This window comes from Stomoxys calcitrans, chromosome 2 (genome assembly GCF_963082655.1).
Source record: "Stomoxys calcitrans chromosome 2, idStoCalc2.1, whole genome shotgun sequence".
Taxonomy (NCBI): Eukaryota; Metazoa; Arthropoda; class Insecta; order Diptera; family Muscidae; genus Stomoxys; species Stomoxys calcitrans.
The window spans coordinates 164,030,475-164,051,275 of NC_081553.1; the positions used below are offsets into that span (position 1 = coordinate 164,030,475).

Below are 20,801 nucleotides of genomic sequence, written 5' to 3' on the forward strand. Positions count from 1 at the left end.
AATTTTATAAAAGTTTTATTCATATAGTATAAGAGAAGGAAGGTGTGTTTGTGTCAGAGCTGGCAAAATATCGATGACACTATCGATATTAAATTTTGGAAAAATTTTCAAAAAAAAAGCAATTCGACCTTAACTGTATCCTTTAAATTAAATTGTCCCTATAGAGGGCGCTGTTTTCTGTTCATTGTCGTACATTGACTTAGTAACCGCCATTTACCTGAATCTCTCGAGAGTTCATTGCCATTTTACCATGTTTATTAGAACTATAACTGCACACAAAATAAGGTATCGTCATTTTGTGTGCTGTTATAGTCTTTTGTGTCTAGGCAGCGTAGGCTTTACGGAATTGAGATATTGTAGTCAAATCATTCTTCAGCCCTTTTTTCTTTAAGAATTGATTAATTTTTAATCGGATTGAACCCAGAATGTTTCATAGGCTGTAGCCTATCCTCATAGTGGCTAGGCCGATGACTTATATTTAAGCTGCGTCACCACCATTTTTGTTGATTCGTGCACCTTAAATTGAGCATAACATTTTAACCCTTCGATTCCTTTAAGGAGTTTTTGAGGTCCCTTTAAAAAAGTCTTAAAAACACGTTTAGCATGGGTTCAAGGTGTAAGAAGATTGAAGAATCACAATGGGCAACATGGCAGCCATAGCGGATATCTGCACGGTTAATATCTAACAAAACGGATATTTGCCGTAAGGTCACTACAATTTTACACTGTACACTGTGGTTGCTAACATCGTCAGCATTTTTTTTTTGTTCTATTATTCATATTTAGCGCACCACATTGTGCATTAAAATGTTTTATTATTTGGCTTCGTTCTGATTTCTTTCATGTCTGATGCCACTAAAACTGCTCGAAAGTGAAATTCAAGGAATGATGTAAACTCGTAAATTGCCATCATGTCGGCTGTATTTCAAGGCAATAGTTGCTATATATCTATCTATCAAAAACATGATGAAGCACACTATTCAAAGTATATTAGGGTGTTTTCTAAAAAAAATAAAAACAAATCAAATCAAATCAAAGTCTCCCATTATAATATAAGCTGAATATGAACTTCAAAAGGGTCTCAAACAAAATCTTCTTAGAAATATTTTTGTTCTTTAGGCAGAAGAAACTGGTTCAAACTTTTTGTGAGATATGAAGATAGTTAGGGTGGTATGCCTAAAGCATGGCGTGCCTAAGCGCAAGCAAAAGAAAATCCATTACGACTGATACTGATGAGCCCTATGAAATATCCTTCATCTTAATTTTTATTAAACTATTTATCCGAATGATCTGAATAATAAAAAACAAATGTGCCAACAACAACAGCGCCTCATCTTCTATTAGAGAGACTCTGTGTTGATGATGTTCATTTGCCATGAAATCGTGGTCTGCGGTCTAGAAAAATGCTCATTCGCATATCTTATTCGCATGGCATATGGGGGATACGCAACAATTTATCGCCGGCATAGGCAAATCCCCAACATTGTTAGGCTATAATAGACGCCTATTTGTATGCTCATTAATATTACAAAAGCAACAACAAAATGCATTTTTCGCTATCTTTGATATGAAAACAAACAAAAAAAAAAAAAAACAAAAAAAAAACGCACAGCAAATTTTGCATTTAATGCGAATCAGTGCATGTCGCATCCCATGGCTAACATTTCTCTTGGCCGGGCTAACATTTAGCAAATCAAATAAAACAAAAGAGCAGAGATTACGGCATCAATGCATGTCGATGAGATATCAGGGACCACAATATAACGATAACGATAACACACACGCTCACATTTGTGCCACTTACCCTTTTCTTGCGTGGAGCGTCTTCTTTGAAATCCACTACAATGCCTTCGTCGGATGTTGAGACGGATGTGGTGCGTATACGGGCATTCGCCGAGGCATCGTTTGTGATTACACCCATATTGTGACCATCATCGCTTAGGGGTGGCGATGATGAACCCGAACTCCACGAGGCCGATGAACTGCCAGGGCTGGAGCCCAGCCATTTATCTAGAGGGGAGACCAAAAAAAACACACATAAAGTTAAATTTAAGCTTAACACCAAGATGTAAGTTATCAATATAAGCACATTGGTTAGAAATTGTGGACTACTTCCTTTAGTGTATGTGTAAATCGTTCGATGTGTATGTATGGAAGCTGAACTTATTTTTACCAAAGTTCATAAAGTTAACCTTAAGGCTAAACAAGTAATAAGGCATTAAGATCGGCCGTTCCGAGCTTTGCATACCCACCACCTCGGGTATATAAGAAAACCCCCTTTCGTCACAATCGGATGGAAATTGGATAACTTATGCTCCCAAACTATGCAGGGACATTGAGTGGTCTAGGAAATATAAGTCACTGTTGAATTTTGTAATTCAAATTTCAACGAAATCGGGTAATAAATAAAGTAGAGGTGGGCATTTTAGTTCCTTTTAGTGACCATCCCCCTTACACTCAAAAATAAAAGTGGACCGATCGGGGCAATATGAGACTCAAATGAAGGGTATTCAGGAGTAAAATTCAAATTTGATATCAAAATTTGGGTTCAAGTACCTAGGGGGCTGCCCCGTCCGCAAAACCCCTTCAAATAGGCATATTGGACGATAATGACAATATGGGACTCGAATGAAAGGTATTCGGGAGTAGATGACAAATATGGTCAGGAAGGAGGTATAGGCTATGTAATTTGTTGATGTTGGAAGGGGTGGACCCTCCCCCGTACCCCAAAAACAGCACCCAAAATCAAGGTTGACCGATCGGGACAATATGGGTATCAAATGAAAGGTATTGGAGAGTAGAATGCGTCTTTGGTATTCAAAGTTAGGTCCAAGGAACCCAGGGACCATTCCAACCCCAAAAGTTCCCCAAACAAACATATTGAAGGTACTACATATCAATATGGACAATATGGGTATCAAATGAAAGGTATTGGAGAGTAGAATGCGACTTTGCGACCAAAAGGATCCCTAAATGGGAATTTTACTCGCCATTGCTATATAAGACTCAAATAAAGGTATTTGGGATTTGATTACAAATATGACATTAAACTTAGTGCCCAAGAATCTAGTTGACGGACCACTTCACCCCAAAGCAGTCGATCAATCATAATGACATAACAGGTCTCTATGTGATTTAATTAATTTGTGTGGGAACACAAATAAAGTTAGGCCGCCATACCCCAAAAATTATGACGTTCAATTAGATAGGAGGAGTTGCAAACCTCAACGTTAAGATTACAACCGTATTTAGCTCATCGATGGACAAGACCAAAGGTCGTGCTGCTGGGCAATACATTTTTGTTCAAAAGTTTTACATGGTTTAGTAGTAAAAACTATCGCCACCTCACCAAATATTTAGGCTGGCAAATTAGTTATTTAATTTAATATGATGACAATTTAATAGTCTGTCATATAGTCACTTATGGACAACTACAACTGATGATCTTTGTTGTAGGCGTTAAGCGAGTAGTAGCACTAACATTTAAGTTAGCGCCATCTACTGGCTGTTTACAAATGGATTTAGTTGTTCCAATTGAAAACAGCCAGTAAATGGCGCTACTTTGTAGATGGGCGATTTAAGCGAAACACATGAACCTAACATCAAAAATTTGGTAACAGAGTCTGAGGTGCGGTGCCTACGAGGGTCGCCCACCCCCTAAACCCGCCATACAGATTTATAGACCAATCACTACAGTACGGGTATTAAATTTTCGGTATTTGAGAGTAGAAAGTGAATCTGATATCCAATTGTGGGACTAAGTGTTTCGGGGGTTACCCCACGCCCAAAAAACCCCTCAATCGGACATATTTACCGACCATGGCAGTATGGGTATCAAATCAAAGGTCTTTGGGAGTAGATTGAAATTGACTATCGCTATGCGGTATCCACTATACCCTTAAACAGGACTTTAACTTATTGTGGTTTAAATAGAGGTATTTGAGAGTTGAAATTTCCAAATTAAGAGTACTTTTTTCCAACACAGCATTATCGGGCGTAGCAGAGCGGGCCGGGCTCAGCTAGTTGAATGTAAAATTCATATTTTGTACTCTTTCTAAACAAGTATTAAGTCTCGATGCTTAAAACACAAGAAGCCCATCATTTTAGATTTATTGACAATAAAAAAAATAAATCTGGATGCCACCACGTTTCTACACATTCATTTAATGTGGTTGCCACAAATAATTTATTTTCCTTTCACCTAAATCACAACGTACACAGTTGTTGTCCATTAAAAAAGTTGACGCTTTATTTAGTTGTTGTATGAAGCTGAAAAATATGGCTAGTCAATCAGCTGGTCTACAAATTAGCAAAAGGGAGCAAAAGAAAAGTGTACATGCAAATAAAAGGAACTATGGAACTATAAGAAGGAAAGAGATGGAACTAGTTTCAGCAGTTCCATACTTGGATAAGTTCCAATGAACTAGTTCCATCCGGAACTACCCAACTCTAAAATAAAGCTGCAGACCCTTCATCAGGAGATCGGTCTCTATGACGGCTATATCTAAATATAGTCCGATCTGAACCACATTTGGGTCAGATGTCGGGAGGCTTAAAATAACCCACTGTCCCAAATTTCAGTGAAATCTGGTAACAAATTAAGCTTTTATGGGCTTTATGGGCTATGTCCAAATATGATCCGATTTGGCCCGTTCAAGAACTTAACCAGCGTGCATCAAAGAGGCGTATCTGTGCAAAATTTCAGCTCAAAATCTCACTTTTTGAAGGCTGTAGAGTGATGACAACCGACGGACGGACGGACAAATGGACAGACGCACGGACATCGTTAAATCGTCTTAGAATTTTACGACGATTCGAAATATATATAATTTGTAGGCTCGGAAATTGATATTTCGATATGTTGCAAACGGAATGACTAAATGAATATACCCCCCATCCTACGGTGGTGAGTATAAAAAGTGATGTGTGGAAAATTCTTTGATGAGAGACGGACAAACCATAGGAAAAGAAAACACGGACAGACGGACATAACCAAGGATCCTTCAGTCTTTTGGTTTGTTGGTATAAAACATATTAGCAATGGAGGGGCTTTTTCTCGGAAGTTCGATTTTTATACCCTCGTCCATAGGATGGAGGGATACTCATTTCGTCAATCTGTTTGTAACTCTTCGAAATATTCATCTAAGACCCCATAATGTATATATATTCTTGATCTTCATGACATTTTAAGTCGATCTAGCCATGTCCGTCCGTCTGTCCATCCGTCCGTCCGTCCGTCCGTCCGTCCGTCCGTCCGTCCGTCCGTCCGTCTGTCTGTCGAAAGCACGCTTGAAGGAGTAAAGCTAGCCGCTTGAAATTTTGCACAAATACTTCTTATTTGTGTAGTTCGGTTGGGATTGTAAATGGGCCACATCGGTCCATGTTTTGATATAGCTGCCATATAAACCGATCTCGGGTCTTGACTTCTTGAGCCACTAGAGAACGCAAATCTTAACCGATTTGGCTGACATTTTGCATGAGGTGTTTTGTTATGATTTCCAACAACTGTGCCAATTATATTTTTAATCTGTCCATAACCTGATATAGCTGCCATATAAATCGATCTTGAATCTTGACTTCTTGACCGACTAGAGGGCGCAATTCCTATCCAATTTGGCTGAAAATTTGCATGACGTATTTCGTTGTGACTTACAATAACTGTGTCAAGAATGGTTTAAATCGGTCCATAACCTGATATAGCCGACATTTAATCGATCTTGAATCTTGACTTCTTGACCGACAAGAGGGCGCAATTCCTATCCAATTTGGCTGAAAATTTGCATGAAGTGTTTTGTTATGACTTTCAACAATTGTGCCAAATATGGTTCAAATCGGTTTATAACCAGATATAGCTGACATATAAACCGATCTGGGATCTTGACTTCTTGAGCCTCAAGAGGGCGTAATTATTATCCGATATGGCTGAGGAGGAGCCCCACGAGGGGAGGAGCCCTCCAACATACGTGTCAAATATGGTCTGAATCGGTCTTTAGACTCATACAGTTAGATTTTAGACCTTTGGTTGCTTTGGTAAATTTTCCTTTTTCTTGATAACCGCTTGCAGGTTTTTTTTTTTGGGTTCACACAAATTGATCCACCCTAATACTTACTCACGAATATTGTGTTTTTAATCACGGTCATGTACTATGACGTGATTTCGCCTGAATTTCGCTTACGAATAACATGATTCGTGTCGTTTTGCGAGTATTGTTGCTCTTTCATCGATATATGGTAGAACAAATGGTAATCGCCTGATCGGCTCAAATTGCTTTGTTGGCCAAAAGTTAAGACATTTTATAGACCTTCCAAGGTGCCATACTCAAGATGACCATGTTAATATCCTCAGCTGTAGGGCATACGAATTTGGGTCAGCTTTTAAAACTTAACACGGTTTAGTTGTTAAAGTAATCACCACTATGAAATTGTGTCTATTTTTTTTTTTTTGGTTTTGCTTCCATTACAGCAAAACTTCGCGACAAGTACTGGTGCAAATAAGACACGAAAGAGTATTAATTAAAGTCATTTTATTTAATTTCACTTGTCCCGCAAATGTTAAAAATGGCCAGAGCATTAAAACAGACAATTTTTCTTATATTTTGAAGTTGACTGCCATAAATAGCCAGCCATTAAAATGTCATTGACTGTAATTTAGACGATCCATCACCAGTGCTAATTTGTAGGAAATCATTAAGTCAAGCGAAGAGAAAAAATTTAAATAAAAAAAAAGTTAAACACATTATTTTATTAATTTTTGTTTTTGTTTTTTTTTTCTTCCTTTCTTTTTGCATCAACAATGAAGCCATTTAATGACTGGGTATTATTTCCTAATTGCTATTTTATGTGTAAAATAAAAAATGCATGTTGAGCCATTTGCAGCATAAAATTTTCAAGGATTGCGAAGTGCTTTTTCAGCATACAACGTATAGTGGTCCACAAGGCAAAATGTGAATGGGATTTCAAGGTAGATGCAACTTCCTAAATAAACCTTTTATGTCTCAAGAAAGCTAATTAGGAAAGAAACGTAGCAAAATCTGCATTGATATTTCCCTAATTTCAATGGGTTTCCTGTTTCGATAATACAAAAGTCTGGCTTAGACTTTAAACCTAAGCCAGAGGGTATGGCTAGTTCGGGCCAAACGACCTTGATGGCGCACACCATAGAATACAATCTAGAGTTTGGTTAAACGGGTAGCCCACAATAAAGGTAAGCTCACCCGGGGGCCTTTGTATACCTTAGCGAAAGCAGAAGTGTAAGAAGGTAAGAAAGTAAAAGGTTGGAGTCTCTAGATTAGACCCAGAGGCGACGACGGTATAAAAGAAGTGGTTAGGTTAGTTTACCTTAGGTTGAAAATAGGATGGGGATATTAGTCGGACCCATGCCACTATGGATGCCTCCAGTATTCGGCTCGTTATGAGCTCGAAACACTAAAAAGTAACATCGAAAAAAATCTAAGTAAAAAATCCCTGTTTTCCACGCCCCTATGGTGGTTCATGTCTGGTATTGTGTCCTCACCTAAGTGCCGGTGTCTGTTGGCCGCGAATGCTGGGCAATGACATAGGAAATGCTCAAGCAAACAGTGGGAGAAAATCGAAAAAACTAATAAAATATGTGCCGTGTGAGAACGGCTAGAGATATCTCTTTGAAATTAAAGGAAAGGTTTGAGCTGAGGTGTTAGCGCGATCGTGTGCAAAATATCAATGCCCTATGTTTTCCGAGCGCCTCTTGGTGGGCCCCTAAAATTCGTCAACTCGGTATTTCGAAAAATTGTTTGGGATGCCAAATTCATTTGTGGTCCGATTTTAAAAATCCTTTTTTGCTCAATAGTACTCTAAAATCCCTACCGCTTGAGATTTACATTATTATATCCTCCACCATAGGATGGGGGTATACTAATTTCGACATTCTGTTTGTAAAACCTCGAAATAGGCTCCCAAGACCCCATAAAGTATATATATTCTTGATCGCCATGTCATTTTAAGCCGGTCTAGCTATGTCCTTCCTTCTGTCCGTCCGTCCGTCCGTCCGTCTGTCTGTCGATGGCACGCTAACTTCGAAGGAGTAAAGCTAGATGCTTGAAATTTTGCATAAATACTTTTTTTAGTGTAGGTCGGTTGGGATTGTAAATGGGCCAAATCGATCCATGTTTTGATATAGCTGGCATATAAACCGATCTTGGGTCTTGACTTCTTGAGCTTTTAAAAGGCGGAATTCTTATCCGATTTGACTGAAATTTTGCACATAGTGTTTTGATATCACTTTCAACAACTGTGCGAAGTATGGTTCAAATCGGTCCATGTTTTGATATAGCTGCCATATAAACCGATCTTGGGTCTTGACTTCTTGAGCCACTAGAGGGCGCAATTCTCATCCGATTTGACAGAAATTTCGTACAACGGCTTCTCTCATGACCATCAACATACGTGTCTAATATGGTCTGAATCGGTCAATAGCTTGATGCAGCTCCCATATAAACCGATCTCCCGATTTTGCTTTTTGAGCTCCTACAAGGCGCAATTCTTATTCGAGTGAAGTGAAATATTACACAATGACTTCTGCAATGTTCAGCATTCATTTATGGTCCGAATCGGTCAATAACTTAATATAGCTCCAAAAGCATAACAGTTCTTATTCAGTATTCTTTGTTTGCCTAAAAAGAGATACCGCGCATAGAACTCGAGAAATGCGATCCATGGTGGAGGGTATATAAGGTTCGGCCCGGCCGGTATTATGCCGTTGGGATTTGGCCGATTTAAAAGACTAACAAGTGCATTATTTGTAAGGCCGACCTCCTTTTTGCTGGTAGCAAAATGCGTCGCTATTAGCAGTTGGATTCACTCCCTTCAGGTTGCTATTGATCTTTGCCAGGTAGCTAGGCGTTCCTTGGAGAGCACTTTATGAAATTAAAGTGGCCCACTAGTAACATCCAGTTCTCTACAGAACTACCCTTCCCAGTCCCGTCTGTGCTCTCTTTCACTTTGTCTTTTTAAAAAGTCTCTTGCTCTCCATCCTGGTTGCCTTCAATTCCGGAACCCTTTATGACTGGTTGGCTGTACGAGGCAGTACCGCAAAACTCAACCAGTAGCATAAAAGCCGGACAGAAATAGGAAAGACGGACAGAAATAAGAAAATCAGACAGAATTCGAAAAGGCAGACAGAGGCAGAAAAGACGAACAGAGGTAGGGAAGAAGGGTCTAAAACTGACTCCATATATATATTAAATATGCTAATGCAGGTATTTCTATGTCATCTACCATGGGTTCAGATAATTCTCATAATTTCTTTTTGTAACACCTCGAAATATCGAAATGGGATCCCATTAGGCATATTCCATATATATTGTGACCGACCGTCTGTCCATGTATGTAAATCTAGATAGATTTTAAATGAAGTCGAAGCGGAAAGCTTTGCTTTTGCAAGCCTTCATTTTTACCTAAGTTGGCAAAAACGACTGAACACCCACACCAAATATGGCTCATAAATAGATGTACGTATATTCCCCTCGTAAATCGATACCCGGTTTTGACATTTTGAACCAAGAAGAGGTCCACACATAAGTTTAGTTCTAAGAACCAGACTTAAGGTAGGCAATCCACTGAAAAATGTCCAAGCCATCAAAGAGTTTGCTCATCATTCGACAATTTGATTGAAATTCATTCACATCAAAACACTCGTACAAACTCAATAAACGACTGCTACGATTCACTCACCTCCGTTTTTGGGTGACTTTGGAGAAAGTGACAGGGTAACCAAAATCATGGCCGCATTATTTTCATTCATTTCCTCTTCGTCGTATTGATCGCCGCCATTGCATTCCGTTGCACACGATGGTGGACGTTTGCGTGAACTGGAAAGAAAGCAAAAAAAAACAACAACACCAATAATAATTAAAACAAGTCAATTTGAAATAAAGAGGCAATAAACACTGCAAGAAAATATTTGTCATCTGAAAGATGCTTCCTAGCATAAAAAACCAAACCAACACGAAAATATGTTGCAAAAGCATATGGCATAAATCATGCGATAGGGTTTCTAATTTGCGGTGAAAAATGTGGTCTTTGTGATCATTTCTGTTTGTAATTAAAATCCAACCTTGAAAAGTCAAACAACAGGCAGCACCGCATCTTATCCAATATCATCTCAACTCGTTCCGCTTCCCAAGTGCCATTTATCAAAGAGACCCCCAAATGGTCATAGAAACGATTTCGAAACGACACATAGGAGATGTCAACAGCAGGAAGAGCATTTGTCTTCCATCAACAAATTTCTGCAACTGGTCTACAAAAGCCGTCTCGAAGTCCACTCGAAATCCGCCTGTCTGCCCCCCTCCCCCCCCCCCCCCCCAAATTGGCCATTCATCTGTTTGCCTGTGTGTTTCATTAAATTTGCGCTTTCTTATTCGATTTTTGCATCACCGCAAATATTTGGAATTTCTCTAGAATTTTATTTTTATTTCTGATTTTTTCTCCTTTGCCAACTTGAATCTACAAACAAGCAAACACATAGGCAAACAATGCTGTCATAGATGAAAAATCAACAACTTAATTTTGAGGGTGATTAGTGGATTCCAAAGAGCGTTCGATATAGGGTATCAACATGTGTGGGATGATTGAGCAGAATTTCTACATTAAATTGTCACATGGGCATTGGTAAAGCAAAATACATAAAATAGAAATTCACTTTTCAGAACGCAACGTATGTTGGCATAGCTTTAAGAAATCCGAAATAAAAATCATCACATCATAGCATATCCCTATGTGAGCCGATATTGAGAAATGAAAAATCTTGACGGTGCAAAATTAGTGAGAATCGAATGCTATTCGTATAGGAAGTCAACATCCGAATTCGGGCAGATTGGTAAAACATTTTCCTTATATATATGTATGTCTGTCAACAGAATTCGTCATATGGAATATGGCCATAATATGGAATTTCGGCTATGGATATCGAACCTGCAACACTATGCGGCATGCCGCTGCAAAAAACCCCAAACAAGTAAAAGCGTGCTAAGTTCGGCCGGGCCGAATCTTATATACCCTCCACCATGGATTGCATTTGTCGAGCTCTTTCCAAGGTATCTCTTTTTAGGCAAACAAAGGATAAAAGAATATTGAATATTGGAGGCCATAGTAGAAGTCATTGTGTAAACACACACTTAAGAGGCTGAAGAAGTAAAATAGGGAGATTGGTTTATAGGGGAGCTGTATTAAGCTATAAGCTGATTCATGCCATATTCGACACGTATGTTAAAGGTCATGGGAAAAGCCGTTGTATTTCAGCCAAATCAGATAATACCTGCGCCTTTTAGAGGCTCAAGAAGTCAAGACCGCAGATCGGTTTATATGGCTGCTATATCAGGTTATGAGCCGGTTTGAACTATTCTTAACAAAGTTGTTGGAAGTCATAACAAAACAGCTCATGTAAAATTTCAGCCCAGTCGGATAATAATTGCGTCCTCTAGTGGAACAAGAAGTCAAGACCCCAGATCGGTTTATATGCCATCTATATTAAGTTATGAACCGATTTGAGCTATTCTTAACACAGTTGTTGGAAGTCATAACAAAACACGTCGTGCAAAATTTCAGCCAAATCGGATAGGAATTGCGCCCTCTAGCGGCTCAAGAAGTCAAGACCCCAAATAGGTTTATATGACAGCTATATCAGGTTATGGAGCGATTTAGACCACACTCAGCACAGTTATCGGAAGTCATAATAAAACACCTCATGCTAAATTTCAACCAAATCGGATAAGAATTGTGCCCTCTAGCGGCTCAAGAAGTCAAGATCCCAGATCGATTTTATGGCAGTTATATCAAAACGTGGACCGATATGGCCCATTTACAATAACAACCGACCTACACTTATAAGAAGTATTTGTGCAAAATTTCTAGCGGCTAGCTTTACTCCTTCGAAAGTTAGTGTGCTTTCGACAGGCAGACGGACAGACAGACAGACGGAAGGACATGGCTAGATCGACTTAAAAAATATATATTTTATGGGGTCTTAGACGAATATTTCGAGGAGTCCACCATCCTATGGTGGAGGGTATAAAAAAGCTTCAGAGTTAGTGACGGCGTAACCACAGCTTCGAAACCAGGTGGGCTTAACTGCGCGACACAGTCGGCACCCCAACATACATTAAATAGTTGTTTTGCTTTTTTTTATCTCAATGTATGAAATTTGGACGTTGAATGCTTGGGTTCGAATCCTAGTGAGAACAAAAAATCACAGCAGCTGTTGTCCTCTCCTAACACCGGAGAAGTTTGTGAAGTATTAAACCAGGAAAAACTTTTTCTAGTTCCAGACATTTTTGAGTTTTAATATCCACCTTCAAAGATGTGCAGGTGAAATGTTAAGTCACGAGTGACTAAAATTTCATTTGTTATTCTCCTTAGTCGTGGTTTTTCTCATGACTTTTTCGTGAGTACTGCTTGAGTGAATTTGAATCCCATGAGCGTAAATGAGTTAAATTTTTTTTGTCTCTTGAGAGTGCACAATATTTGTTTGAGCGTGACTTAAAAGACACTCACGTGCACATCTCTATCCACCACAACACAGTGTCATGAGTACATAGCAAAGTTGCCCAAAAATTGATGTAATTAACGTAGGTGGATGAAACTGGGAACAAATATTTTTCATTATTATAGAAGATTAAGGAAAATACGCCAAAATGGTTCACGTTGTGAAATACGTCCTATATATAGGCCAATTTTCCGATTTTACTTCCCGAGCCCATAAAATTTTCATTTTCTATTCGATTTCCTTTAAATTTGAAACAAGGAGTTATGGGCCTCTATCCAAACATTGCAAATATGGGCTAAATCGACAACAACAAAGTTGACTGTAAGGTCAAGTACGGTGGTTGAGTGGGGGAATGAAAGGGACGATAAATTGGCCTTAATTGCCTGAGGACTTTCGGGGCGACATAGTCCGAGTGAAGGGCGTGATCAACGAACGCATAAATAGCACCGTAGGAAAATAAAACGGCCGACGAAAATTCTACAGGGGCATCTGGATCGTGATGAGACGTTGCCATTACTGAGAAGAAGTTATAAGTAGGTTAATATGGCTCTCGATATCATAGCGAGTTACAAAAAAACTATGAGTGCACTTATGCAGAATTGATGAGACGAATGACAGCGCGTGTAGGGCATGTGGCGAAAATAACGAGACGAAATTTTGTTTACATTTGTTTGTTTGGAGTCAATTTTAATACGGGTACCACATGTATTGAAAGAAATTCATTAAACAAACCGAATCAACGCTTGTGATATGCACCTTAAACGCAATGAATTCGATTCGTTTTTAAAACGAATCATAACTGGAGATGAAAAATGGATTGTTTACAACAACGTTAGTCGAAAACGATCATGGTCCAAGCATGGTGAACCAGCTCAAACCACTTCAAAGGCTGATATCCACCAAAAGAAGGTTATGCTGTCTGTTTGGTGGGATTGGAAGGGTGTGGTATATTTTGAGCTGCTTCCAAGGAACCAAACGATTAATTCGGAGTTTTACTGTCAACAATTGGACAAATTGAATACAGCCATCAAGGAGAAGCGACCAGAATTGGTCAATCGTAAAGGTGTCATATTCCACCAGGACAACGCTAGACCGCACACATCTTTGGTCACTCGCCAAAAACTGAGTGAGCTTGGCTGGGAACTTTTGATGCACCACCACCACCATATAGCCCTGACCTTGCACCATCAGACTACCAATTATTTCGATCTTTGCAGAACTCCTTAAATGGTAAAACTTTCGGCAATGATGAGGCTATAAAATCGCAATTGGTTCAATTTTTTGCAGATAAAGGCCAGAAGTTCTATGAGCGTGGAATACTAAATTTGGCAAAAGGTTATCGAACAAAATGGCAATTATATATTTGATTAAAGTTCATTCTAAGTTTTATTAAAAATGCATTTAATTTTTTTTTAACAATCCGCAATTAATTTTTGGGCAACCCAATATTTGGTTTACCCGAAGCCTTTCAGAGCGGCGCAGTGCGATTTATGGGCGTGGGAGACGAAAGCTCATGTAGCAGTGCGAATTGTCGGTTGGACGACGAAAATCCTATGTTTTCCACATATTGTTTCCAGATTGTGAGAACATCTTGCAGATGTCTCTGGGAAGTCTCCTCAGATATGTGATAAGACGGGTTCGTTTTGACGAGATGAGATCTTCAACACGCTGTTATACACGCGCAGACGCGCAGCACCAATACTTGACACTTGGTGAGACTCCGTCTCTCAGTCTGTTAAAATCACGCTGCACTCTTTAAAAATGAAGATATTGAACTGAAACTTTGCAGAGGTTTTTTCTTTGTCCATGCAAAGGTTAAGCTCAAAGATGGGCTATATCGGACTATATCCTCATATAACCCCTATACAGACCGATCTGCCTATTAAATGTCTTAGTCCCCTAAAACCTGAAGTTTGAGGCAATGAGTTCTCTTAGACCACTCGTTAACCTTCTTTAATTTGGCCCAGGTCGGTCCAGATTTGGATATAGCTGCCATATAGACACGCAGAATTTTTATGTATGATGACTGCATTAACTGCCAGCACTTATGTATGCCCAACTAGAATATGATATTTAGAAACAAACAAATTTAGAAAATTTATCAGTGTGAGCATCCTATTTTCAGCTTAGCTCAATGCTAAGTAGCCTCCGAATCCAAAGGACGTGAAGCTAAATCGTACCTTTGCAGAGAAATTTTACAAAGAACAAAAGCTATCTTTGGCATCGACATCCGAAAGTTCGGTGCGAAAAACAGACAAAGGGATACACCGAGATGTCTTCAAATCTTTGGTTTTTGCTAAACCATTAAAAACGTGTTGGACTTGTTTTGGACTTTTTAAAGCACAACTTCTCCTTTAGTTTGCTTAAAAATCACTGGCGTCTTGGCTGGGGCGTCAATTGTCTACTGTCTGACTAGCAGGGTCGCCTAAAATGCAATGCAGTGTGGAGCCATTTCATCCTCTTAATCCCTTTTTAATGGCATCTCTCGAAATGCATTCACACACAATGGCTCGGGCGAGAAAGAGGAGTGAACTAAGACGCTAATAAACTTAAAAGTGATTTTTGTCGTCGAATTTATGCTGCCTTTTAACCAAGTGGCAGACGACGCGTCAATATAATGAGCACCCAATTCCTATAAAACTTCAGCCAGGGAAATTTTACCCAGAGAGAGAGGATATCATCTCATCTCATCTCATCATCGTTGCTTGTTAAAGCTTCAATAAATTTATAGCTTATCTACAATTGCTGTTGCTGTTGCTGTGGCTGCTGCTGATGGTTGAGCGATGCCGCACATCGATGCCAAACGAGAGAGAGGGAGAGAGAGGAAGAAGACGCCCTAAGGGCTGCGGGGAGTCGAAGCCCACAGGCCATATATATTTTATCACAAGGTTATGTCAAGGTTATGGCCAACTCTCTACAGTGCGAACAGCCCTGCCGCCAACCAACCAATCGGGCGTATGGTTAACATTTAATTGGCCTCTTTGTAGCGTATACGCCACCTCCCCATGTAACGCTGAACTGTGAAATATTTCATTCTAACCAAGGCTACCGCCGCAAAGCATGGAAACAAAAAACAACAACAAACACACACAGGCTAGGTTATTCTTTCTCCCAGGGGATGAAAATGAATAAAAAAATGAAAAAACATTATCTTTGGAATTTATCACGAACATGGAACGAACATTTTTCTGCTGCAACCGAAATGGAGCAATCAAATCAAATAAGCCAACACATAAATGAATGGAGTATTGAGCAAGTAGCCCTGCCGGTATAAAAGGAATGATTCATTTCATCAATTACTCGTATTTTTGTTAACAAACTTGAAAGCCCGGAACATTGTTTAAATGCTAAACAAAAGAACAGAACATACTCGCAGAAAGAACGAAATGAACAACGACAACAACAACAACAGCATGAATGTTGCTAATTTTTCTAAGGCAACCAAATTCTATAATAACTCGAAAGCTAATGGGAAAGACGAGGAGAGTGCAAGGGAGAAGGTGAGGAAGACATAGTACTTAGAGCTATAATGACGTATTCCACACCCACACACCCTTGCCAAATATGGACGACGCAATGCCACTGTTTGCTGGGTGTAGTACGTAATGGCATTGTTCCACGCCCATACCCCACAACATGAAAGCAGACTTCTGACAATGACACAGAAACCACGGCATATTCACACACACTCACACACACACACACATAGAGATATACACATGCTTAGCTAATATACGTCAGTTAAATATTAGTAGAACGTCATCGTAAAAAACAAAACAAAATGGCGAGGCAAGAGAGCAGCAGCGGCAGCTGGCTGTGGAGCACCAAGAACAGAATAGAACAGAAAACGACGAATTGTGTTACTCAATTGAGGCCGGCCGGCTGGCTGTTCAAATGCCAAACCATGCTTAGCAACAGTTTGCCAAATGCGCGATAACCACCGATGAACTCTGTCTGCCTGGGAGGAGACTGGCAGGAGCCTCGCAGGGGAGACCCAAGTAGGCAGCCAAGCAAATGCCACAAAATACTCTCGGAAATGCAAATCATTTTGATTGCTCGTACTCTCTGCCATAGTCATTGTGGTATTCTTACGCGTATGCCGATTTGGGTTTGGAATTTGCGGAGCCTAGAGGGGTGCCTCTGGTGGTGTAGTTGAACGATGAAGAAGAATGACTCAAATCTTCTTGGGATAGGTCAGTGCGAGGAGCCGACAACTCGCAGCGATTCGCGATTAAACATTTGCACCCCTATTATTTGCAGTGAATTTGTTTTGGAGGCAGCCGCAGAGGCAATGGCAAAAACCAATGCCAGGGGAAAAACCACCATTTCACGAAGCCATAAAAATACAAACAATTTTGAGTTCCATAGACAAAACATGTCATTTCCATTGAAAAATGGCTAAAGCAAAAAATACTGGGCATTCCACACTACTCGCGTACACAAACTTCCAAACACACATCCCATTCAAAATAATTGATGTGGTTTTCCCAAGGCTGTTTTTTTTCTGTTAATATCAGTTTGGTTTTTTTTTCGCCGGCATTTTTCTTTTGAAATCACCAACAATTGCGTGCCTCGAAGTTCCATTGAAGCGATAGGGATCCGCTAACCGCCCTTACCGATCATCATCCAAATTAATCACGCTCCTTGTTTTCCTCCATCACGATAGACAGACCCCATGTCTACTATGTGTCAGCGGACACAAACAAAATGGAATTTTTGTTATACCCAGTTGTTACTCTACAATTTTGTAGTTGGACAAACATGAAAACATGGAGATGTACACTTTTAGATTTTTGTAGAGTATTTGTTAAACATATCAAGTTGGAAATAATCTGATTAGAAGCTGCACGTCAAGGTGCATAGTTGAGCAAAATATCATTGAAACAAATGGAAATGAAAAAAATTTAAGAACGGCGATAGGGTGTTATGGCCCCCCGTTTGATTGTCATCCAAAATAGGATGAAAATCAGCTATAAGAAGGCCAAAATTGGCAGGAGCCGACTAAACAGCGCTATACACCTACAATCACACTTAACGAAATATCCGTTTGCAACAGATCGAAATATCCATTTCCGACCCTATAAAGTACATATATTCTTGATCGTCGTAAAACTCTAAGACGATCTAGCCCAAGTCCGTCCGTCTGACCGACTGTCCTTCTGTCTGTTGAAATCATGCTACAGTCTTTAAAAATAGAGATATTAAGCAGAAACTTTCCATAGATTCTTTGTCCATAGGCAGATCTTCTTTGTCCATAGGCAGACACATTTCGAAGATGGGCTATATCGGACTATATCTTGATAGAGCCCCAATATATACCGATCTACCGATTTAGGCCTATAAAGGCCACATTTATTATCCGTTTTTTTGGGACAGTGGCCCCTTGACATGTTTCAATTGGCCCAAATCGGTTCAGATTTGGATATAGTTGCCATATAGACCGATCTGTTGATTTAAGGTCTCAGGCCCATAAAAGCCAAATTTTTTATCAGACTGCTCCGAAATTTGAGATTGTGAGTTGTGTTTGGACTCCCAATATCCTTGTTCAATACGGCCCGGATGGGTTCAGATTTGGATATACCTGCCATATAGACCGATTTCTAGATTTAAGGTCTTGGACCCATTAGAGACGAATTTATTGTCCGATTTCACCGAAATTTGGGAAAGCGAGTCATGTTAGGAGTTTTGACATCCCCATTCAAAACGGCAAGGATCGGTCTAGATTTGGATATAGCTGCCATATATACAGATCTCTCTGTTTAAGGTCTTGCGCCCACTAAAGTCGCATTTAATGTCCGATCTCGATGCAATTTGGTACAGTGAGTGGTATTGGGGCCCTCGACATCCCAGTTCAATATAGCCAAGGTCGGTTTAAATTTGGATGTAGCCACACTGTATACTGTTATCCCGATTTAAGGTTTAAGGCTATAGGAGAAGTAATTAACCAATTTCGCTGAAATTTATCACAATTAGTTGTGTAAGGCCCCTTGACAATTGCACCGGGATGATCAAGATCGGCCTACATTTAGATATAACTGTCATATATACTGATCTTCCAGTTTAAGATCTTGGGACCATAATAGCACGTTTATTACTTGTTTTCGCTGAAATTTAACACGATGGGCTGTGTTAGGCCCCTTAACAATCGTACCGAGTATGGTCAACATCGGTCTATATTTAGATATATCTATCATATATACTCGTCTGCCAATTTAAGATCTTGGGACCATAAGACCACGTTTATTACACAATATCGCTATAATTTAACACGATGGGCTGTGCTAGGCTCTTTGGTATTCGTGTCTAATATGGATCATATCGGTCCATATTTAGATATAGCTGCGGTATATTAGATATAGAGGTATTTATTGTTCCATTTCACTGCAATTGGCACAGTGATTTCCATTTCACTACGATTGGCAGTGAGTGAGCTCTTTAAGGCTATTCGAATATATTTGGATATAGCTGTCATATACATATATAAATCTCCCGATGTGAGTTCTTAGACCTATAAAAAAGATGCATATTTTAACCAATTAATTTGGTATAAAGAGTTGTGTAAAACCCTTACAAAGCCTTCCTGAATATGGTATGGTGGAGATTGGAATTCAGATATGGCTGCAAAGTGTTCGTAAATGCATTTTCACCGTACTATGACGAAATATGGTTAATATATATACGAGGTGGTGGGTATCCAAAGTTCGGACCGGCCGAACTTAATACCTTTTTACTTGTTTAACTCATATTTTGGTCATTTATCTTTTCTTCTTTTGTTTGCCCGTTTGAGCGAGGATAAATTTTCTTTTCGAGATGAGCTTAATGGTCTCATATAATCATCATTATGCTTATGACATCATTAAAGCCACCGTAGCGCAAAGGTTAGCTTGTCCGCCTATGTTGCTGAATGCCTGGCTCGAATCCAGGCCAGAACATCAGAAACAATTTTCAACTTTGGTTATCCCCTCCTAATGCTGGCGACATTTGTGAGGTACTATGCCTATGTTAAAACTTCTGCTCAAAGAGGTGTCGCACTGCGGCACGCCGTTCTGACCCATTCTGTGAGAAGTTTACCCCAGTACCTTTGTGGAATGTTCATGGGCAAATTTTCATTCATTTTCAAGCTTATCTCGAAAGAAATATTTTTTTTTTTATTTTTTTATTTTATTTAATTTTTTATATTGTGTTTACTTTGTTCCGTATTAATTTTTATATTAGTTCATTTCATTTGATTTTATTGATCTCATTTTATTTATTTATTTTATTTTATGTTAATTTATTTTATTTTATTTTAATTTTGTTTTTTTAAATTAATTTAATTTAATTTAATTTAATTTAATTTAATTTAATTTAATTTAATTTAATTTAATTTAATTTAATTTAATTTAATTTAATTTAATTTAATTTAATTTAATTTAATTTAATTTAATTTAATTTAATTTAATTTAATTTAATTTAATTTAATTTAATTTAATTTAATTTAATTTAATTTAATTTAATTTAATTTAATTTAATTTAATTTAATTTAATTTAATTTAATTTAATTTAATTTAATTTAATTTAATTTAATTTAATTTAATTTAATTTAATTTAATTTAATTTAATTTAATTTAATTTAATTTAATTTAATTTAATTTAATTTAATTTAATTTAATTTAATTTAATTTAATTTAATTTAATTTAATTTAATTTAATTTAATTTAATTTAATTTAATTTAATTTAATTTAATTTAATTTAATTTAATTTAATTTAATTTAATTTAATTTAATTTAATTTAATTTAATTTAATTTAATTTAATTTAATTTAATTTAATTTAATTTAATTTAATTTAATTTAATTTAATTTAATTTAATTTAATTTAATTTAATTTAATTTAATTTAATTTAATTTAATTTAATTTAATTTAATTTAATTTAATTTAATTTAATTTAATTTAATTTAATTTAATTTAATTTAATTTAATTGAATTTAATTTAATTTAATTTAATTTAATTTAATTTAATTTAATTTAATTTAATTTAATTTAATTTAATTTAATTTAATTTAATTTAATTTAATTTAATTTAATTTAATTTAATTTAATTTAATTTAATTTAATTTAATTTAATTTAATTTAATTTAATTTAATTTAATTTAATTTAATTTAATTTAATTTAATTTAATTTAATTTAATTTAATTTAATTTAATTTAATTTAATTTAATTTAATTTAATTTAATTTAATTTAATTTAATTTAATTTAATTTAATTTAATTTAATTTAATTTAATTTAATTTAATTTAA

General features: G+C 37.5%; 1 protein-coding gene across 2 annotated transcripts in view; it reads right to left on the reverse strand.

Moving 5' to 3' along the window:
- The window catches only part of LOC106084263 (LIM domain-containing protein A), a 906,287-nt gene that overhangs the window by 216,640 nt on the left and 668,846 nt on the right, over positions 1–20,801 (reverse strand). For both annotated transcript variants that reach the window (XM_059363496.1, XM_059363495.1), the window contains 2 exons: positions 9,709–9,845; positions 1,805–2,010 (listed from right to left, as the gene is read on the reverse strand). In XM_059363496.1, coding sequence (XP_059219479.1) covers positions 1,805–2,010; positions 9,709–9,845 — 343 coding nt within the window. The remainder of the gene's footprint in view (positions 1–1,804; positions 2,011–9,708; positions 9,846–20,801) is intronic.